The sequence below is a fragment of the Trichosurus vulpecula genome, chromosome 3 (assembly GCF_011100635.1).
Source record: "Trichosurus vulpecula isolate mTriVul1 chromosome 3, mTriVul1.pri, whole genome shotgun sequence".
In the NCBI taxonomy this organism is placed as follows: Eukaryota; Metazoa; Chordata; class Mammalia; order Diprotodontia; family Phalangeridae; genus Trichosurus; species Trichosurus vulpecula.
Window position 1 is genome coordinate 158,740,925 of NC_050575.1, and position 22,794 is coordinate 158,763,718.

General features: G+C 42.2%; 1 protein-coding gene and 1 pseudogene across 4 annotated transcripts in view; one reads left to right on the top strand and one right to left on the bottom strand.

The window, feature by feature from the left end:
• Positions 1 to 22,794, bottom strand: part of SIRPA (signal regulatory protein alpha) — an 83,886-nt gene that overhangs the window by 14,253 nt on the left and 46,839 nt on the right. For all 4 annotated transcript variants that reach the window (XM_036751550.1, XM_036751553.1, XM_036751552.1 and 1 more), the window contains exons 4-6: positions 16,791 to 17,108; positions 10,280 to 10,606; positions 3,739 to 3,843 (exon numbers count right to left, since the gene is read on the bottom strand). In XM_036751550.1, the coding sequence (XP_036607445.1) occupies positions 3,739 to 3,843; positions 10,280 to 10,606; positions 16,791 to 17,108 (750 nt within the window). The remainder of the gene's footprint in view (positions 1 to 3,738; positions 3,844 to 10,279; positions 10,607 to 16,790; positions 17,109 to 22,794) is intronic.
• On the top strand, positions 20,758 to 21,387 carry LOC118843784 (annotated as a pseudogene).

Consider the following 22,794-nt stretch of genomic DNA (forward strand, 5'->3'; position numbering starts at 1 on the left):
TCACAAGCAGGCAGCAACGGCCCGGAGGCCTATTAGATTTGGAGATGGGAGTTCTGAGTCTGAATCCTGGCTCTTATGCTCCCCCTCTGTGAGCCTCAGCTTCCCTATCTGTAAAATGAGACTAGGAATAAAGGGGCTACTACACAGGGCTGGTGGGAAGGCTGCAACAAGCAAAAGAGGTCATATATGTAAAGTGTTTTGCAAACAATAAAAGGTAGTAATTACTATTTTTCAGGAAACATCCCCACTCTAAGCAGCTTTAACTTGTGTGTTCAGAACGCCCAATCTTTTCCCTGTTTTTGAGATGCAGCCTGGTCCTGTGGTCCTGCACTGGATAGAACAATAGGCTTGGAATCAGAAAGACTCATCTTTGTAAGTTCACTTCTGGCCTCAGACACAAGTCGGGTGACCCTGGGTAAGTCCCTTAACCCTGTTTGCCTCAGTTTCCTCATCTGTAAAATGGGCTGGAGAAGGAAATGGCAAACCGCTCCAGTATCTTTGCCAAGAAAACCCCAAATGGGGTCACAGAGAGGCAGATATGACTAAAATGACTCAACAAAGACAATTGGCCCCACGGAAAGAACCCAGGACTGAGATTCATCAGACTCAGTTCACATCATGTCAATTCCTCTCTCTGTGGCCTCAGTTTCCCTCCTTTGCAAAATGGGGATCATAACCCTCACAGGACTGTTATAAGGAAAACACTTTGTAGACTATAAAGCACCCTGAGTTATTATAATGATTATTAGGACTGTGATTATTATTAGACATTATAATGTAATGTGCAATAATATATAATGATGTATCAATATATGATGTTTGTATTATGTAATGATAATTATATTGCATATGTTCTAGTAATTTTTATTATCATCCTTACAAACATATTTAGTGTTGCTAAAGCATCAGTGGGAGTGCCTAACAGCCACAGGAGTCCATTGACTGTGTAATATAACGACCTCAACTAGCATTTATATTAAACTTTAAAATTTGCAAAGCTTTCTACACGTTGGCTCATTTGATCCTTACGATAGCCCTGTAAGGTGGGTGCTGTTATTATCAGCCCCACTTTATACACGAGAAAACTGAGGCTGAGAAGCATCTGAGCAGAGATTTGAACTCAGGTATCCCTATATGGTTTTATCCATCTACGCTCTAAAGTTCCTTCTACCTACCTCTTGCATCCTATGGTCTAAGGTCTTTTCTACCTCTAGCCTTCTGTAATTTCCTAAGACCAAGAGGAACACAGAACCTGACTCTGTGGACACAGGCCGGCGGAATGGTATCTGAGGATGCCCTGGGCGCTCTCAGGCACAGGGGCCCCATGTGAACGTTCTGCAGCCAGAGCGCCTGTTCCACATGGGAGAAGAGCTATTCTCCTGGCATCCCAGGCCTGCTCTTCCTCTGGGCCTCCTGAGGACAGGGCTCTGAAATCTCAGGATCACAAGGAGGAAACAGAAAGGGTTGTTTCTATCCCTCTGACCCAAGAAAGTAACACTTTACCAAAAAAAAGAAATAAATTTCCCGAGAATTGATAGGGAAAAAGCAAAGGGTCATAAAATTTAGAGCTGGAAGGGATATTAGAAATCTTCTAGACCATGGGTGTGGAACAGCCTTCTGATTGAGTCCAAGTTTTTGAGGGGGAAGACAAGGCAATTGGGGTTAAGTGACTTGCCCAAAGTCACACAGCTAGTAAGTGTGTCAGGTGTCTGAGGTCACATTTGAACTCAGGTCCTCCTGACTCCAGGGCTGGTGCTCTACTCACAGCGTCACCTAGCTGCCCCCTGAGTCCAAGTTTTACAGAACAAATTCTTTTACTGAGGGGATTTGTCACTTGAGGACTTAGAGGCCGCAGGTTCCCCACCCCTGTAGTCCAATACCCAAAGTGTCTAGGTGGGGCAGTGGATAGAGTACCTGGAGTCAGGAAGCCTCATCTTTCTGAGTTCAAATCTGGCCTCAGACACTTACTAGCTGTGTGACCCTGGGCAAGTCACTTAACCCTGTTTGCCCCAGTTTCCTCATCTATAAAATCCCAAATGGGGACACGAAGAGTTAGTTGGACAGGACTAAATGACAAAAGAACAAAGGATAAAATGGTAGAGTTTAGAGATCATCTAGTTTAACCCTGACATTTTTCAGATTGGGAAACTGAGGACTAGAGGGGTTAAATGACTTGCCCATGGTCACACAGATTGAAAGCGGCAGGATTTGAACCCAGATGATCTTAACTATAAGTTCAGCAATCTTTCTGTTAGGCTAATTTGAATGGTTGAGTTTGTCTAGACTACAGATTCAAGAGCCATTGTGGCGTAGGGGGAAAGAGCCCCAGAATTGGAATTAAAAAGGCCCAGGTCCTCGTTCCAGGCCCTGGAACTCTTCCCTCTGACCCTCACAGGCAAATCACTTCAACTTATGGAGTCTCGGTTTCCCCATGTATAAGTGAGGGTAATAATACTTGTCCTCCCACCTAATAGCGTTCGCTCAAGCCCTGTGCACCCTCTGAAGTGCGATGCAAGAATGAGTTATTACTGTGATTAGGCTCCGATGCAAAGGCACCTCCGAATTTTCTCCTCCAAAGGCAGGCTGTCAAGCAGTACAAGCTGCTCTATGGTGAAGGAACCTTTCTGACCAGATGCTTCATGTTCTGCGCAACTGATGCCCCAAACCTGAGTGTTCTCAATGCACCTACACCTGAATTTTCCTAATTTTGCAATCCCTGTGTCAGACCAGCCGCAGCTTAAATCTAGACTGCGATCTGGGGTTACAAAACGTGCTTCTACATGCTTTTTTTGTGCTTGCTTGTTCCTCACGGGCCTAGGAGGAAGACAACACAAGTCTTATACTCCCTCCTCCCCTCATTTGTCATGGGAGGACACCGAGGCTTAGAGAACTCTCACAGCTGGTAAATATTGTTGGCCGGGCCTCAGATCCAGATCTGACTCCCACGAGTCCAGGACTTCCCCCACTACACCACACTGCCTCCAAGTAGCAGACGAAATGGATTACTGAGGTCAGAACGCCTCCTCAAAACTTGACATCCAATTGAGGAAATCTCAGGGTCATAAGACAAATGCTCAACCACGTCAGTGACTGTGCAGGCCACAACCCACAATCCAATGAGTAGAGATCCTGCCATTCTGGGGGTGCTGCTGGCCAAACAGCCTGAGGAAAGCTTAGTGACTTTGGACAAACTGTTTCTCCTCCTGGGGCCCCATTTCTACTTCTGCCAGATGAGGGGAGGCTGGATGAGATGAACTCCAAGGTCGTTTCTAAACTCTATACAAATTTTACATTATCCATACCAACATCTGATAGTCTAAGTTCCCTTCTATTCCCAACATCTCAGATTTGAAGGGAAATAGCTTCCAATGACGATCTAGGTTTTGATATTCCACATTTTATAGCCTCTTCCAATGCTGACATTTTATGCTTTTTTTTTTTTTTACCGTACTTTGATTTCATCAGTATGGGAACTCCCAGGAGGGTAACTTCCCCTACCAATGCAGATTGACAATCTTCCTGCAACACAGAATCTCAGAGAGCTGCCACAGGCAGGAGAGGCCAAGTTCCAAGACCACAGGTTGCAGAACAATTGTTTATTCGCACTGATTGAAGGCAGAGGGCCTCCTCCCCAGGAATGGTCTACTCTGCACCAAGGAAATCATAGGTCCAGATTTTAAAAAGAAAAAAATATCGATGCTTTTGAACAGGAAAGATGAAAGGGGAATTAACACTTACCTTTCTTCTGTTTGGCTCGGATGAGGTAGATGGTGGCAATCAGCAGAGCGGCCAGCACAATACACACTATCCCCACTGCAATAAAGATGTTCTGGGATCCAGGCTCTGAAATGAGAAAGCTTGCAGGAATTACAGGAAGCAGGTGTTCCATGTATGCAAAAAAAAAAAGGAGATGCTTCTTTATATTAAATAAGAGTCATTAACCAGTAGCATCTGGATGTGTGTTTTCAGATGTTCTAAGATGTGTGGGCAGATTCACTGGGCCAAGCACACATTCCCATACAGACAGTAAGAGGATGAGGAAGAAACGATGTAAGTCTTTCCTGGGAGTCTTTTTTTTTTTAAGTCATCACTTTTTAAAAAGATAGCATGGTGTAGTGGATAGAGCCAGCCTCAGAGTAAGGAAGGCCTCGGTTCAAATCCTTCCTCTGACAAATACTGGCAACGTGACTCTGGGGAAAATCTTCCAATGCTTCCAGGCAGCTCTTTGCAAAGCAGGAGCCGACCTGCACTAATGGAGGGAGCTTCCCAAACCAATGAAATGACAAGTTTGGCTCCAAAAGAAAAAATAAAGAATTGCTACAGGGCGGCCCAGGGCAAGCACTTCATCTTCCCACAAGCTTAGAGTTTGTACACTTGATCCCATCCCCTCAAATCTTTTCCAACATACTACAACCTCAATCATTTACTCCGAATTTCAATCTGTCCCTACCTACCTACCTTTCCCTGTCACTTTAAGCATGCCCGAGTCTGCCCCCAAACTTAAAAAACTGTCACTAAACCCTTTTGTTGTTGTTGAGTCACATCTGACTCTTGGTCACCCCATCTGGGGTTTTCTTGTCAAAGACACTGGAGTGGTTTGCCATTTTCCTTCTCCAGCTCATTTGACAGATGAGGAAACTGAGGCAGACAGGGTTAAGTGACTTGCCCAGGGTCACACAATTAGTAAGTGTCCGAGGCCAGATTTGAAGTCAGGAAGATGTGTCTTTCTCACTCCAGGCCTGGCACTCTGTCCACCGTGCCACCTAGCTCCCCCACTAAACCCTGCTACTCAAACTACTGTCCTAGATCTCCTCCTTTTCTCAGCAAAACTCCTAGAAAAAAGTTGTCTCTACTCACTGCCCCAACCTCCTTTCCTCATTTCTCATTTACTTCTGAATTCTTTGGAATCTGGCGTCTGCTTTCATCACTCTACTGAAACTACGTTCTCCAAAGTTACCAACGATCTTGTAATTACCAAATCTGGTGGTTTTTTTCTCAGTCTTCTGCTATCCGGATCTATCTGTGGCATCTGACCCGGTGACCTACCCTCTCCTTCTGATAGTCTCTGTTCTCTGGGGTTTTGTTGTACTACTTTCAGGGAGGAAGTTCTTCTATCTGTCTCTGCTCATTTCCTCTCGGTCTCTTTTTCTGGTTCATCATCCATATCATGCATGTCCCTTCACTGGGAAGGTTCCTCAAGGTTTTGTCCTGGGCCCTCCTCTCTCATCCCTCTCCATCCTCTATCAGTAACCTCACTAGTTTCCACAGGTTTAACTACCATCTATGTGATGACATACATTATCTCTCTCTCTCGTTATCTCCATCTCCATTTTGATTCCATCTCCATGAGTTCCTCTCTCTCCAAACCCAGTTTCTCCTCTGAGCTTCAGCATAATATCACCAATTGTCTATTAGACATTTAAACTGGATATCCCAGAGACATCCTTTTTTTTGGGCGGGGGGAGGGCAATCGGGGTTAAGTGACTTGCCCAGGGTCACACAACTAGTAAGTGTCTGAGGCTGAATTTGAATTCAGGTACTCCTGACTTTCAGGGCTGGTACTCTCTGACGAGAGATATCTTAAATTCAACCTGCCCAAAACTAAACTCATTATCCCTTCAACCCTCCCCACTTCCAAACTTTCTTATTTCTGTTGAAGGCCCCATCATCCTCCCAGGATCTCAGGTCCAGAAGCTTGGCGTTATCCTCACCTCCTCACTCTCCCTCACCCCCTATGCCCAATGTTACCAAATACTGCCCTTCTCACCTCCACATATCTTACATCTCACTCCTCTCCATGCACACAATTACCCTTATCCCCTCCTGCCTAGATTACTGTAGCAGCCTCTTATTTACCTCCCTACCTCAAGACTTCCCTGCTCTAGTCCATCCCCAACACTGTTTGCAGACTAATTTTCCTTAAGCCCGAATATGACTGTGTCACTTCCCAATTTGATCAATTCCAATGCTTCCTATTGCCTCTGGGGTAAAATATCGAGTCCTCTGTTTAGTTCTTAAAGCTCTTCACAACACAACCCCAATCTATTTCTTCAACCTCATTGGAACTTACTCCCTCTCCTCCATTCTTCAATCCAGCCAAACTGGATTCCTCTCTGTTCCTCACACGTAATACTCCATCTCCATGTTCTTGTGATGGCTGTCCAGCATGTATAAACTATCTCTCTCTTCCTTTAAGATGCATCTCAAACACCATTTTTTGCATGAAACCTTTCCTGATTTCCCCCAACTGTCAGTCAATCAGTCAGTCAATAAACATTTATTGAGTACCTACTATGTGCTGGGCACTGTGCTAAGGGCTGGGGACACAAAAAGAGGCAAAAGATGGTCCCTGCCCTCAAGGGATTCACAACACAATGAAATAATCATAGCTAGCATTTATATATTGCCTACTATGTGCCAAGCCCTGTGCTAAGTGCTTTACAAATATTATCTCATATGATTCTCACAGCAACTCTGGGAGGTAGGTGCCATCATCACCTCCATTTCATAGCTACTTCTCTCTCTCTCAAACTATCTTGCATTCAACTGCTTTGTATGCATTTATATTGCTTCCCCTTATACTTCTGTTGCACATATTTCTATATGTACTTGCTGCATCCTCCATTAGAATATAAGCTCCATATGAGTAGGGATCACCTAGGACAATGACTGGCACACAGTGGGCACTTGCTTTACCTGTGAAATGGGGATAATAATACTTGCATTCCAGATAATTTATATAAAGTCTAATGTGAATGTCCTGAGGGTAGAGGCTTTTTAAAATTTGCTTTTGTATCCCTAGTGTATATTATAGGCCTTGTACATTTTGGGTGCTTGCTCTTTTCATAGTAGCCCCAAACTGGAAATTAAAGGAATGCCCACCTCCTGAGGAATAATTAAACAAATTATGGTATATGAATATGATGGAATTAGAGGGGGAACAATTACCTGGGGGAAAAATTGGTAGCAAGTTTCTCTGAAAAAGGTTGCAAGACTCCTTGCTCTTTCTATTATACCACTGTAGCATGAGACTAAAAATCAGGAGAAGTGTCTCAGTGATGCTACAAACTTCCTATATTATCTTGGGCAAAACATTTTCCCTAGCTGAGCCTCAGTTTTCCTATCTGTAAAATAAGAGAATTGGATTAGGATAGCTAAGGTTCTTGCCACTTCTAACATTCTATGTTCTAAAGTCCCTTCTCTCTCCAAGATTTAAAAACTTCTCTTTCTACATATGCATGTGCACTGTTCCCCCACCCTGACCCCAACCTCCCAACCCTTATAGGGATTCTGAACAAATATTGTTTGTTAGGGATTACAGATTTAAATTAGGGATAGATAACCTGAGACCTTAAGAATATGTAAAAAGGAAAAAAATGAATATGTAAAAAGCATCACAGTCTAGTGAACTTGGAGCCAGGAAAACCTGAGTTCAAACTCTGCCTCTGACACTAAATACTTACGTGATCCTGGGAAAGTGTGCGCCTTGGGATCCTCCTCTAGAAAATGAAGGGGGTTAGATTTGATGGTCCCTTCTAGCTCTAAATCTATGATCCTATGTTCTTTGTATGTGGTTCTTTTCTTTTTTTAAACATTCATTTTAAAATTTTGAGTTCGAAATTCTCTCCCTCTCTCTAGTCCCTCCCCCACCCACTGAGCAGACAAGTAATATGATACCCATTATAAATGTGAGGTTATGCAATACATATTTCCACATTAGGTATGTAAAGAAAAGAAAGCAAGAAAAATAAAGTGAAAAATATATGCTTCAATTTGCATTCAGAGTTCATCTCTCTGGAGGTGGATAGAATGAGTCCTTTGCAGTTTGCCTTGGATCATTGTATTGCTAAGAACAATTAAGTCATTCACAGCTGATCATTGTACAATAATTGCTGTTACTATGTACAATGTTATGCTCATTTCATTTTGCATCAGTTCATATAAATTTTCCCAGATTTCTCTGAAATCAGCCTGCCTGACATTTCTTATAGCACAATAGTATCCTATTATAATCATACACCATAACTTGGTCAGCAATTCCCCAACTGATGGGCATCCCTCCAATTTCTAATTCTTTGCCACCACAAAAATTTATATTTTTAAACAAATAGGTCTTTTTCTTTGATTTCTTTGGGATATAGATGGGTATGCATATAGTTCCAAATTATGCTCCGGAAGGGTTGGATCACTTCATAACTCCACCAACAGTGCATTAGTGTTCCTATTTCCCCACATTCTCTCTAGCATTTATCATTTTCCTTTTCTGTCATGTTAGTCAATCTGATAGGTGTGACAGTTGTTTTAATTTGCATTTCTCTAATTATTAGTGATTTAGAGCATTTTTTGTGTGTGCATTGATTGCATTTGATTTCTTTCTCTGAAAACTGCCTATTCAAATCTTTTGACCACTTATCAATTAAGTGATGCCTCTTACTTTTATAAATTTGGTCCAGTTCCCTATATATTTGAGAAATGGGGTCTTTATCAGAGAAACTTGCTGAAACCTCCCCCTCCCCCTGTATCCCCAGTTTCCTGCTTCTTCATTCTGGCTGCATTGATTTTGTTTGTGCAAACCATTTTAAATTTATGTAATTGAAATTATTCACTTTACCTCCTGTGATCCTCTCTATCTTTTGTTTGGTCATAAAATCTTCCCTTATTCATAGATCTGATAAGTAGTTTCTTCCATTCTCCCTTAGTTTGCTTATGATATTATTCTTTATGTCTAAATCATGTATCTATTTTGAACTTATCCTGGTATATGGTGTGAGATACTGATCTATGCCTAGTTTCTGCCAGACTGTTTTTCAGTTTTCCCAGCAGTTTTTGTCACACGGTGAATTCTTGCCCCAATAACTTGAATCTCTGAGTTTATCAAACACTAAATTATTATGGTCATTAACTTCTGTATATTGTATACCTAATCTATTCCACTGATCAATCACATTGTTTCTTAGCCAGTACCAGATTGTATTAGTAATTAACATTCTATATTACAGTTTGAAATCTGGTATGGTTAGCCTGCCTTCTTTTACATTTTTTTTCATTTTTTCCCTTGATATTCTTGACCTTTTATTCTTCCAGCTGAATTTTGTTATTATTTTATGAGTCTCATAAAATAATTCTTTGGTAGTTTGACAGGTATGGCACCAAATAAGTAAATTAATTTAGACAGAATTGTCATTTTATTATATTGGCTCAGCCTACCCATGAGTAATTATGATTCCTTCAGTTGTTTACATCTGTATTTATTTGTGTGAAAAGTGTTTTGTAACTGTGTTCATTTTGTGTGTGGCTCTTAAAACGTATGCAAAGAGAGGATGCTACCCTTATGAGTTGTTATGAAGCTATGTTATGCTCTTTCAAAGGCATAACATATTCATAAAAATAATAATAGCTAATATTTATATAGCATCTACTATGTGCCAGTCACTGTGCTAAGCACTTTAAAAATACTGTCATTTGATCCTCACAACAACCCTGAGAGCTAGGTGCTATTATTATCCTCATTTTACAGATGAGGGAAACAGAGGTTAAGTGACTTGTGCAGGGTTACACAACTAATAAGTGTCTGAGGCTGAATCTGAACTCAAATTTTAATAACTCCTGGCACTCTACCCACTGTATCACCTAGATGCTTTATATTACCATACAGAAGCATCTGACATGCTGGTTTGATTCTCCGTAATAAATTAAGTATCAAAATTGTGGTAAACAAAAAAAAAACCAATTATGGTGGACCTTTGACAATGATGTTGGGAAATTCTGTTAACTACCCTAAAAATGAAGGAAAGAACAAAGCATTTATTAAGTGCCTACTATGTGCCAGGCACTGTGCCAAATACTTAGCAATATTATCTGATCCTCACAACATTTCTGCGAGTTACAAGTCCAGCGCTCTATCTAATGCACCTGCTAGCTGATATTCTGGAACAGTGGAATAAACTCTTGGTGAGGGATCAAAGGCCCAGATTTTGGTCCAGGCTCTTTTACTTACCAGCTGTGTTACCTTGGGCAAGTCATTTCTTGGCCACTGCCTCACTACTGGGCAGAGTGATCATGAGGACCACATGAAATGATAGGTCTGAAAGAGCTTTGTAAACTAAAAAGTCTTTGCAGCCATGTTAAGGATGATACTAATGACAATTTCATTACCATTCTTGGTCAGGTCAGCTACAGTAAATATGTATGTACAGTAAATATGAATGGACCCTCTGATTATGACCAAATCAAGTAGCAGAGAGTGAGAGTCTCCTTATGAATGCAAAGAGGAACTCACCTGATTCTTTTTTATCCACAGTCCCCGAATTGTGGGTGGGCATAAGTGTTCTATTGATACTGATCGGAGGCTGGGAATCATGCAACACCTGACAGGTGATCTCCCGGGATTCCTTTTGTTCAGATGTGTTGACCAGGAGTGAGATGTTGAGGCTGTAGGTACCATCTCTGTTCTCTGTGGGTTCAGGTGTCTTCTCTTTTGTAATTTCAGTGCCATTTTCTAGCCAGATAACACTCACATTTTTAGGATAGAACTTGTTCACATGACAGGTGATGTTGGTGCTGTTCGTGGGGATTATTTGAGGAGAAATGCTCACTTCAGGATTAACTAGAAGAAAATGCAAAACCTTTGGGTTAACCAAGTGAAGACCTGTCTCTCTCCTTTCCTTTGGGCCATCACAGAGTTGTAGGGAAGTGAGCAAAAATAAACAAGGACCAGGACTCTGCCCTGGCAGTAGGTATCCTTAGGTTTAATTGGGGAACCCCTAACATCAGGGCAACAGATTTGCTCATTAGACTGTAAGCTCCTTGAGGCCAGGGACTGCTTTTTTCTTTCTGTATCCCCTAAGCAGAGTGTCCTGCACATCATTTGTTGCAAATATTTGTTGACTTTAATTCACTGAAAACCACTAAGAATGGAGTCTATCCCTCTCCCTTGCTTGCCCATTTCCTTCTCAAAGCTCAAACTTCATTCATTTGGGCTTTTTTTCTTGAGTGTCCATGTAATATAACATGTTCCTCAAAGTGGGATCCATAGACTAGATTTTCAGAGACACAGGACACTAAGCTTCCTCTCCTGGCACCTATGACCTGCTTTCCTTAATGCCAGCCGAGGACATAGAGATTTGTAGCTAAGGAGAATTTCTTCAGGGATGAAGAGAACCCTGCCCCCTTTCTAGGTTTATACCAGTGGCTGTTTAGGACTTAAAAAAAAAACAAACACGGGGCAGCTAGATGGCGCAGTGAGTAGAGCACTGGCCTTGGAGCCAGGAGGACCTGAGTTCAAATCCGGGCTCAGACACTTGACACATGTACTAGCTGTGTGACCTTGGGCAAGTCACTTAACCCCAACTGCCCTGCCTTCCCCCCCTCAAAACAAACAAACAAACAAATAAACACAGATAGATCATGCTCACAGGGAACTTCTGTAGTTGTGATACGAGAATGAAGCCAATGACTCAGGGAGAATGTGCACCAGTCTGTGACATGGCCACCCCGTGTCCCTCTCTTCCTGTCTTCAGGGTATTCCAAAGCACATGTGAAGTCCAACCAGTAGCTGGTCAGCTTTGTCAGGACTGCGGATTGACCTGAGTGGCTCTTGAACATGGAGCTTACACTGTATATTATGCTCAGGAAAGGAACCCTTAGTACATGCATCAGCTGAGAGCAAGTAGACCCCAGACAACCTTTGATGCCGTTTATGGAAAAGCTTAAGGAAGGAGGTGCTCAGCACTTTGAATATTAGGTATCAGTCATCTGTTTGTCCACAGAAACTTGACTGTTTGGCAGAAGGGGCCAAGTGTGACCAGATAGTCCTTGGAAGAATTTGTACCTTGAGATGAGAGTCTGGTTTCATGGATGTTAGCCCTTGCTACACACCAGTCCTATAGTTAATAAATCAACCAACAAGCTTTAATTAAGCGCTTATTGTACTCCAGCCCTGTGTTAGATGCTTTGACTATAAATACAAAAGTGAGACAGTACCTCCCAACCCCTTCTAGGAATTTACCTTCTACAAGGGAATAAAATACATTCACAGATAAGTAAATACAGGCTATCTACAAAATAAATATGGTGATGAAAGGCAGCAATTAAGTAGAAGATGGAATGTTGGGTATGAAGCAAATAGTCCAGTTTGGCCAGAGCAAAGAATGCAAGAGGGATCGTAACAAGCAATCTACTAGAAAAGTTTGGCTGGAGCCAGACTAGGAAGAACCTTAAAATGCTAAGTACAGGAGTTTGTATTTCAACTTAAAGTCAGTTGGGAGTCATAGAAGCTTCTTATGGCTAGACCTGTGCTATAGGAATATAACTTTGGGAGGATGGATTGGAAAAGGGGAAAAAAACAGAGGGAAGCCAATTAGGAGGTTAGTGCCAAAGAATGGGCAAAAGATGATGGGGCCTTTGTGATATGAGTAGAGAGAATATTTAGTCAATAGACATTTATTAAGGGTCTACTATGGGCTAGGAACCATACTAAGTGTTAAACGGGGACAAATGTGAGATTTGGAGATGGAACCGGCAAGCCTTGGCATAAGGGAGGGCAGTGAAGGGAATGGACTGCGTACACAGATGAAGAAGAGTAAAGAGTCAACAGTGACTCCTAGATGCCTGGGATGATGGTGGTCTCCTCAATGGGAACATAGGACCAGGAGGAAAGATAATGAGTTTTGTTTTAGACATGGTGAATTTGAGATACCTATGGGCCATGCAGGGAGAGATGTTAAGTAGGCAGTTGGAGATTCAGGACTAGAGGCCCAGAAAGAGATGAAGGTTGGATGTGTAGATTTTGGAGGCATTTACATAGAGATGATAGTTGAATTTATGAGAGCAGATAAGATCACTAAAAGAGAGTGTAGGGATAGAAGAGGATAGCCCTTTGGCATACCCACGTGGCTGGACATGGAAGAACCTATGATGGAGAACAGGAAGGTTGGTCTGACAGGTAGGAAAAGAGTCACAAAAACCAGGAAGCAGAGCATCTAGAAGGGTGCGATTGACTGTCAAATACTGAAGAGAGGTAAAAAAAAAAGGATGAGTACTAAGAAAAGGCCATCAGATCTAGTTAGAGGGATCACTGGTGACCTTGGAGAGAATGGCTGCAGTTGGGTGGTGAGGTTGAAACACGGGAGTAGTGGAATAAGTGGTAGAGAAGAGCTAATAATGGGAATTCTACTACCAAGGGTTGTGAAGTAAGAGGGAAGAGAGAAATTGAAAGCAGGGAGGAGGCTTTTTTCTTAAGAGTTTGGGTATGAAAGGGTACAAAGACTGTGAAAGGAAGGAGAGATAGGGGATGTCGGCTTGAGGGGATGGCAAGGTCAAATGAAGGTTTTTATCGATGTGAGCATGTTTGAAGACAGCAGGGAATGAGTCAGTGGAGAAGAAGAGGCTGAAAATTCAGGAGGGAGAGGGAAGGATCAAAGGGACGAGCACCCGAAGGAGGCAGCAGGAGATGGGATCAAGGCTACAAGGTGAAAACTGGCTGGTGGCAGAGAGAACAGCCAGTTTGTCCTCCAAGAACAAAGGAGAGTCTGGGGATGATGCTAAGGTGAACTGAAGTATGGAATTGGAGATGAGTGCATGACAGATGGCTTCAGTTTTTTTCAGTGAAGCAGGAAATAAGGTCCCCTGGGAATAGGGAGGTCAGAGGAGAGGTGAGCTGAAGGAGAAGGGAGAGTCCAATGGAGTCGATCAAAAACAGGAAAGGAAGTGATAAGCAGCAGGGAGTGCCAAGTGGAGTCTGGGTATCACTCAAGGTCCCAGACAGCACAGGGGTAGTAGGAAAGAAGGTAGCAGAAGGTGGGAGAAACACAGGGTTAGGGGTTGGAAAAGGCTAAGCAATGACGGGACACTGGGACAGGCGCTTCAAAGGTCAATGGCAGTGTAAGGTTGAAATGGTTAATTAAAAGTGTTTTGGAGGGGAAAGGCAAGGAAAAGAATAAAGACCAGAGCAGGGGTGACAGCCTGGGAAAGCGAGGAAGGGGTCACTGTAAACCAGAGACACTTTATACATTAATAATAGCTAGTATTTATATATCACTTTAAGGATTGCAAAGCACTTATATATATGTAGCATCTCATTTGCTCCTCACAACCCTGGGTTATAGGAGCCATTATTATCCCCAGTTACGGAGGAGGAAACTGAGGCAGAGGTTAAGTGACTTGCCCAGAGTTACCCAGTTAGTCATGTCTGAAGTTAAAGTTGAACTCAGGTCTTCCTGACACCAGGTCCAGCACTCTATCCACTGCACTACCCAGATGACTCTGAGTAGCATATAGTGTAAACATTTTAATGCTCTCGGCCCAACTCAATTTTGTTACCTTTGAAGGAACCTCCGTATAAAACGAAACAGCAGCTAGATGGCGAAAGACAACTAGGTGGTACAATGGATAGAGGGCTGGGCCTGGAGTCAGGAAGACTCCTCTTCCTGGTTCAAATCTGGCCTCAGACACTTGGTAACAGTGTGACCCTGGGCAAGTCACTTAACCCTGTCTGCCTCAGTCCCCTCATCTGTAAAAAGAGATAGAGAAGAAAATGGCAAACAACACCAGGATCTTTGCCAAGAAAACCCCAAATGGGGTCAGAGAGTTGGACATGACTGAGACAACTGAAAAACAACAGTGTAATATGCAATACAGCCCCTAGGCACAGGTAGGAACCCCCTCCACATTCTCACCCTCTGTCTCCTTTGTCTTAGTCTCTGGCAGATTTGGTTTCCTTACAGGGATCTTAGGGTTAATTACCTTTATAAGGACAGAGTTCACTCTCTGTATCTATAAGATCCTTAAGATTTATCTTCCCTGTAAAGCAGTAAGGAAGACAATGAGTGTAACTGCTTGCCCCTGCCTCGATTGATGTATTTCCACTGGAAACTCTGTGTGGCCAATGGACTCTGAGGTCCCCCAATCGTATCACAACACAACTACTCTTTCTTCACCCCTTGAGGCTCATGATTCAAATCTTCTCTTGATATGATAACCCTTTGTGTGGGCATGAGGCACCTAGGAAGCACAGTGGATAAAGCACTGGGCCCGAAGGCAGCAAGACCAGTTCAAATCTAGCCCCAGATACTTACTGTGTGACCCTGAACAAGTCTGTTTGCCTCATTTTCCCCAACTGTAAAATGGGCATAATTACAACCCCTACCTCAGAGGATTAAATGAGACAATATTTGTAAAGTGCTTAGCACAGTGCCCAGCACATAGTAGGATCTTTATATCTCTTTCCCCTTATTCTCACCAGCTACCAGGTAGCTGTAACTCTCATACCTAGACTTCCTACCCTGTAGCTACTTCCTTATCAGCTACCATGCAGAACAGCAGGCATACTGTCCCAACTCCCTCCTCTTTCTAGTTCAATCAAAAAATCAATAAACATTTATTAAATGCCTACTATGTGCCAGGCACAGTGCTAAACTCTGGGGATACAAAAAGAGGCAAAAGACAGTCCCTGCCCTCAAAGAGCTTACAATTGAATTGAAGCAACAAGCAAACAAATTTGTAGAAAGCAAGCAATATACAGATAAATAGGAAATAATAAAAAGAAAGAAAGCCCTAGAATTAAGGGGGTTTGGGAAAGGCTTCCTGCAGGAGGTGGGATTTTGGCTAGGGCTTAAAAGAAGCCAGGGCAGTCAGAAGGTAGAGATGAGGAGGGTGAGCATTCCAGGAATGAGGTCCAGTCAGTTTTGAAACCTTAAGCAATTCAACATGGTGGCCCATGGCTCCAGTGTCATGTTCCCTCCCACTCTGGCCATGCCTCTGTGGCTATATGTGTTGTCTCCCTTATTAGAATGTGACCTTCTTTGAGGGCAGGGGCTGTCTTTGCATTTGTATTTGTGGACCACCCCCTTCTCCCTAGCTTAGCATATATACTTGGCACACAGTAAAACTTAATGAGTCTTCCTTCATTATTCTAACGCAACAAAAATAATGGCTTGTATTTCCCTAGGGCTTTATGATTTGTACATCACTTTTTTCACCATAGATCTGAGAGATGGGCAGTAAAAGTATTATGCCCTATTTTACAGCTGTGGAAATAGCATCAAAAAGGTCTTGCCCAGGGTCAAACAGTTGGCCAATAGCAGGCCTTGACCCAAGTCTTCTGACTCCTCCTTCCCACAATGCCATACTCCTCTTCCTCCTAGTCTTCCTCCTTCCTGCCATGCTGAGGGCAGAGGCCTTGGTGGCATACGTCTCACTGATGCTGCCAAGAACTCCACTGTTGTCAGGGTATCGTGGTAGGATCACTGGTCTTGGGATCGGAAGATCTGGGTTTGAGCTCCACCTCCAAAATTTAGGGAGTGTGTGACCCCAAGGAAGTCACTTTCAATTTCTAAACTTTTAGCTTTTTCAGCTGTAAAATGGGGATCACTACCACCTGCACCTTTACCATGAGAGGAATATCCTGTGAGCGCTCAGTGGGTTGGGAGCTACTGTTATCTCCATCATTTAAAGGGTGATCTCAGGAGGCAGAAGCAGGGATGATAAGGATATACAGGAAGTTAGTTCCCAGCACTGAACCTTCGAAGATTCTATTTGGGCTTCACAATTACTAGCTAAGGGTCAACCTTCTGATGCAACTCTGGGTCAAGCCAGTTAGCAAATGAACATTTATTAAATGCCTCTGCTGTGCCAGATACCGTGCTAAGAGCTGGGGATACAAAAAAAGGTAGAAGACAGTCCCTGCTCTCAAGGAGCTCATGGTCTAATGAGGATCAGGCCTATTCTTCAGAACCGAGTCAGGAACAAAGGGTAGGAAGGAGGGAACATGCCCAGTGCAAGGGTTCACCTACCTCGGATAATGTCTGACAAATTCTTTGTCCCTCGAAGAGGAGTTCCTAATGTGCTATGAGTCACCTCACAGATGACCTCGGAACGGACGTCGCTAGCTTCTAGGTTCACCAGCGCAACACTGGTGACGTTGTAGGAGACACTATCATTCTCAGGGAAAATCTTGGTCCAGCTGGTAGGGATCACATTCCCATTTTTAAACCATTTTAGGGTGATGTCTTTAGGGGAGAAGCCAGTTGAGTTACAGGTGAAATTCTCCATGTGCTTGCCAACGTTTACTCTCTCTTGGGGACCGGACACTACAGGCAAAGAAGGTCTGGCTGGACATGGAAACAATAAACACAAAGAAATAAAATTCCTAAATACAGTCAATAAAAATACCAAATAAACAAAAAAGAATCATTACCAATGCCCAGTCTCTTAGTTGCTTTCTTAAATTACTGCTATCTGACTTCATCTTAATACTCTTATCAATTTCAGAAAAAAAAAGGTTTTCGTTTTTTTTAACTATAAATGAAAATGGCAAAAATGTGAGTCTGCCAATGCCATAAATTCATTTATATAAAACTTCTTCATTGAGAGTGTCAGAGGAAGGAAGATACACTTAGGTCTCCTCAGTCCTAAGAAGGAGCTTCCTCTACCCAATTCAGTTAAACACAGTAGAAAGAACACTGTCTCTGGAGTCAGGAGACCTGGGTTCAAATCCTCCATCTGTTTACTACTCATATGACTTTCTGCAAGTCACTCAACCCCTGAGCCTCAGTTTCCTCATCTATAAAATGAAGGTCTTGGACTAAACAGCTTCTATGATCTCCAGATCTAGATCCACAATCCCATGATCTCATGTCTCTCCTCTCACTAAACTTCTTGGAAAAGCTCTCTAAAGCCAGAGACCAATACTTTATAGTGCCTATACCCCAAAGAGACTGAAGAAAGAGGGAAAAGGACCCCTAATGTTTATTGCGGTTCTTTTTGTGGAGGATAAGGGGGTCTACAGTAATTGGGAATGGCTGAACGAGCTGTGGCATATAATGGAATATTACTGTGCTGTAAGAAATGATGAAGAGTCAACTGAGGAATGGCTGAACGAGCTGCAGTACATGACTGTGGTATAAGAAATGATGAGCGGGATGCTTTCTGAACACCTACGAAAACTTCTACAAACTGATGCAAAGTGAAGTGAGAGGAATCAGAACGTTGTACACAGTAACAGCAATACAGTCAGGATCGTCGATTGTGAAAGACTCAGATACTCTAATCAAGACACAGATCCAAGGCAATTCCAAAGGACCCCCAAAATACTACCCACTTCCAGAGAGAGAAATGATGAACTCTGAGTACAGACCGAAGCATACTTTTAAAATTGCATTGTGTGTGTGTGTGTGTGTGTGCGCGTGTGCTTTTTTTGGGTTTTTTGCTTTTTGCAACATGGCTAACATGGAAATGTTGTGCATGGCTTCACACGCATAATTGACATCCAATTGTCTGCCTTCTCAAAGAGTGGGGACGAGGCAGTAAGGAAGAAGAGAATTTGGAATCTGAAATTTAAAAAAAATGAATGTTAAGATTTTTTTTCCATGTGATTGGAAAATATTTAATGAAATAAATGAAAATACATATTTAAAAAATAAATTATGAAGAGGATGGAAAGGGGAAAAGGAATAAGCATTTAAATAGCACCTACTATGTGCCAAGCACTGTGTTAAATACTTTTTACAACTATCATTTCATTTAATGTCTCACAACAACCCTTTGAAGTAAGTACTATTACTATCTCATTTTATAGATGAGGAAATTGAGGCAAACAGAAATTAATTAACTTGCCCAGAGTCACAAAGTTACTAAGCTAGATAAGGCCCAATGGCTTCAGAGAAACCTGAGAAGACTTGTATAAACGGATTCAGAATGAAGGGAGCAGAACCAGGTGAATGATTTTCAAAATAACAACCCTGGAAAGACAAATAACTCTGAAAGACTCAAGAACTCTGGATAATTCAGTGAATAACCACAATCCTAGAGGACCAGTGAGGCTGCAGGCTACCCATCTCCTAACAGAGAGCTGATGGACTCAAGACACAGAATGAGATATATTTTTTTTTCGGGCACTGACAATATGGGGATTTTTGTGGAATATTTTTGCTTGATGATGCATATTTATTACAGGTGTTTCCCCCTTTGCCCTCCCCCCCCCCCCCCCGAGAACGGGAAATTGGAAGTGAAAGGCAGAGAAAAAAGCCAAACACCTGTTAACTAAAAAAAGTAAAATAAAAGTTATGCAAAAAGGAAAAAAAAAGTCTATCTATACATGGTGACTATATTTCCTGGCCACCCATGATGCTCCAAACCAGGGCTGTCCAAAATGTGGCCTGTGGGCTGCATGAGCCCACAGTGTGATTTATGCAGCCCGCCTACAAGCATAGAAATTTACATAAATGCTTTAGTAAATGAAGCTGAGCTACCACAGAGCTCTCACTAAAATGGCAAATCAAAATATATTGTCTATTGTTTCAATAAAAACCTAAGGTTGGACAGCCCTGCTCTAAACCTACAGAATCTCAGGGTTTGAAGGAAACTTTAAGATGATTTAAGCCAAACCTATATCTAAGAAAGACTCTCCCCTACAACTTCCTCTCACAAGTAATTATTCAACAACTCTTGAAAATCTTGATGGGAACCCATGACTTCCTAAGGCAGTACGGTCCACTTTTAGATGTCTCTGATTAGGATGTTTTTCCTTAGAATGAGTTGAAATTTTCTTCCACAATTTCTTTGCATCACTCTTAAAATCTATCTTCTGAAGCCAGGGAGAACAAGTCTTCTCCCTCTTTCTCAAGACAACTCTTCAAAGAGGTAGAGTCAAGATGGCAGAGTACAGGTAGCAATCCAGGTGAACGTTCCCAATGTTCCCCTCCAAAAAAACTTTAAAATAACTCTTCAAATCAAATTTTGGGGCACCACAGTCAATAAAAAGTCATTTCTAGCCAAGGAAAACTTAGGAGGTAGGCAGGAGAGGCCTATGACACTAGGGGTGGGGATTGGTCCAGAGCTCAGCACACTCTGTGGTGGGCCTTGGAGATCACTACAACCGCAGCAACAGCAGCTTCAGAAGCTCTCAGTCAAGACGTGGTAAAGGGGTCAGACAATTGGTCAAAAATAGATTACAGGGGACCCTTTGCTGGCTGGTGCTGAGCAGCATCTCTATTGTGCATGAGCAGTTCTGGCTCCCAGTTTCAGGGTGGAGAGAAGCACTTGTGATCAGTCACAAGGAAGCAGGGGCCCTGGTCATAGTTCCAGGTCAAAGACGAACATTAGTTACTTGAGGCTGCAGGGGAGCAGGGGCCTTTCCTGGGTAAAGATCAGAGCACAGACCACACCTCTCCCAGTTACACACAGTAATGACCACACATCTCCCAGGTTCACATCACCTTGGAAGCACCAAAAACTTGAAGACTCTCAGTTCTGAAAATAGCAGTACAGAAAAAGTCTGAAACTTGGGACAGTGCCTTCTCACCTCTGGTGAGCAGAGCCCAACTTTAACATAAAGTTCAAAGTTAAGAAATAGGCCAGAAAAATAAGCAAACAACAAAAAAAGACCTTAACCATAAAAATCTACTATGGTGGTAGGAAAGACCAAAACATAAACTCAGAAGAATATGTAAACAGCTATCAAAAAAAGAAAAATGCTAATTGGACTCAAGCCAAACAAGAATTCCTGGAAATGTTAACGAAATAAGAATGGTAGACGAAAAATTGGGAAAAGAAATGAGAGTGATGAAAGAAAATTAAGAAAAGAGAATTAACAGCTAGGAACAAGAGGCACAAAAAAGATTGAAGAAAATAACACCTTAAAAACCAGAATTGCCCTAATGGTATAAAAGACATAAAAAACTCATTGAAGAAAAAAACTCCTTAAAAAGCAGAATAGCCCTTTCTCTGCAGCAAGATACAGTTCCTGCTGGCGCCAGCACAATGGGCCATCATCCCTCCCTCTGTTACAGGGATTGTAAAAATAAGCTGTACCCAAAGTCACATTTCTGCAAGGGAGTTCCTAATGCCAAGATACAAATCTTTGATCTTGGTAGAAAGAAAGCAAAAGTGGATTAATTTCCATTGTGTGGCCACATGGTGCCAGATGAATATGAACAGCTGTCACAGAAGCCTTAGAGGCCACTTGGATCTGTGCCAACAAGTACATGGTGAAGAGTTGTGGCAAGGATAGCTTTCATATTCATGTATGGCTACATCCTTTTTATGTCATCTGCATCATGTGCTGGGGCTAACAGGCTCCAGATTGGCATGCAGGGAGCCTTTGGGAGGCCCTAGGGCACTGTAGCCCGGGTACACGTTGGCCAAGTTATCATGTCGATTCAAACCAAGGTCCAGAATAAAGAACATGTGATTGAAGCTTTGTATGGAGCCAAGTTCAAGTCCCCTGGCCACCAGAAGATCCGCATCTCCAAGAAATGGGGTTTCACCAAGTTCAATGCTGACGAGTTTGAGGATATGATAGCTGAGAAGCATCTCATTCCTGGTGGCTGTGGGGTTAAGTACATCCCCAGCTGGGGCTCCTTGGACAAATGGCGGGCACTCCACTCATGAAGGGTGTGTGCTGTGACATCTATCTTTTGCAGGCATAAACTAGATACTGCTAAAAAAAAAGCAGAATAAGGCAAATGGAAAAGGAGGTACAAAAATTCATTGAAGAAAAGAATTCCTTAAAAAGCAGAATTGGTCAAAAGGAAAAAGAGGGACAAAAGCTCACTGAAGAAAATAATTTCTTAAAATTAGTATTGGACAAGTGGAGGCTAATGATTCCATGAGACCTCAAGAAACAATAAAACAAAGTTAAAAGAATGAAAAAGTATTACAAAATGTGAACTATCTCATCAGAAAAGCAACTGACTTGGAAAACAGATCCAGGAGAGATAATTTAAGAATTATTAAACTACCTGAAAGTCACAAACAAACAAAAAAAGACCCTGGATATGATATTTCAAGAAATTATAAAGGAAAACTGCCTCAGTGTCTTAGATCCAGAGGACAAAATAGAAATGGAAAGAATTCACTGATCAACTCCTCAAAGAGATCACTAAGTGAAAGTTCCCAAGAGTATTATAGACACATTCCAGAGCTCTCAAGTAAAAGAGAAAATATTGCAAGCAGCCAGAAAGAAACAATTTAAATATTATGGAGTCACAGTTAGGATCACATAAGATTTAGCAGCTTCCACATTAAACAACTGGAGGGCTTAGAACAGGGGTGGGAAACCTGCAGCCTTGAGGCCATATGTGGCCCTCTAGGTCCTCAAGTGGAGCCCTTTGACTGAATCCAAACTTCACAGAACAAATCCTCTTAATAAAAGGATTCATTCTGTAAAACTTGGACTTAGGCAAAAAGCTGCACCCAAGGACCTAGAAGGCCACATGTAGCCTCGAGGCTACAGGTTCCCACCCCTGGCTTAGAATGTGATATTCCAAAAGGCAAAGGAGCTAGGATTACAACCAAGAATACCTACCCAGCAAAATTTCAGGGGGGAAAAAAGGATATTTAACAAAATAGATGACTTTCAAGAATTCCTGAAGAAAAGAAAGACCAGAGCTGAACAGAAAATCTGACATTCAAACACAAGACTCAAGAAAAGCATAAAAAGGTAAACATGAAAGAGAAATCATAAGGGATTCAATAAAGTTAAACTGTTCACATTACTATATGGCAGGTCTGCACAACTTTGTGGCTGTGGGTACCTTATGGCCCTCTGGCCATTTGCAGCAGGCAAAAGGATTTCTTCTATATACAAAGGATGTTTTCCTCTACATTTTTCACTGGCCTGCCAGAAATCCTTTGGCATGGTGCAAGTTGTGCAGGTCTGCTATATAGGAAGATGATACATGTAACTCCTAAGAACTTTATCATGAGTAAGGCAGTTAGGAGTCTACACTGACAGAGGGTAAATCTCAAAAAAAAAGAAAAAAAAGAAAAAGTGAAAAAGAGGAATGTACTAGCAGA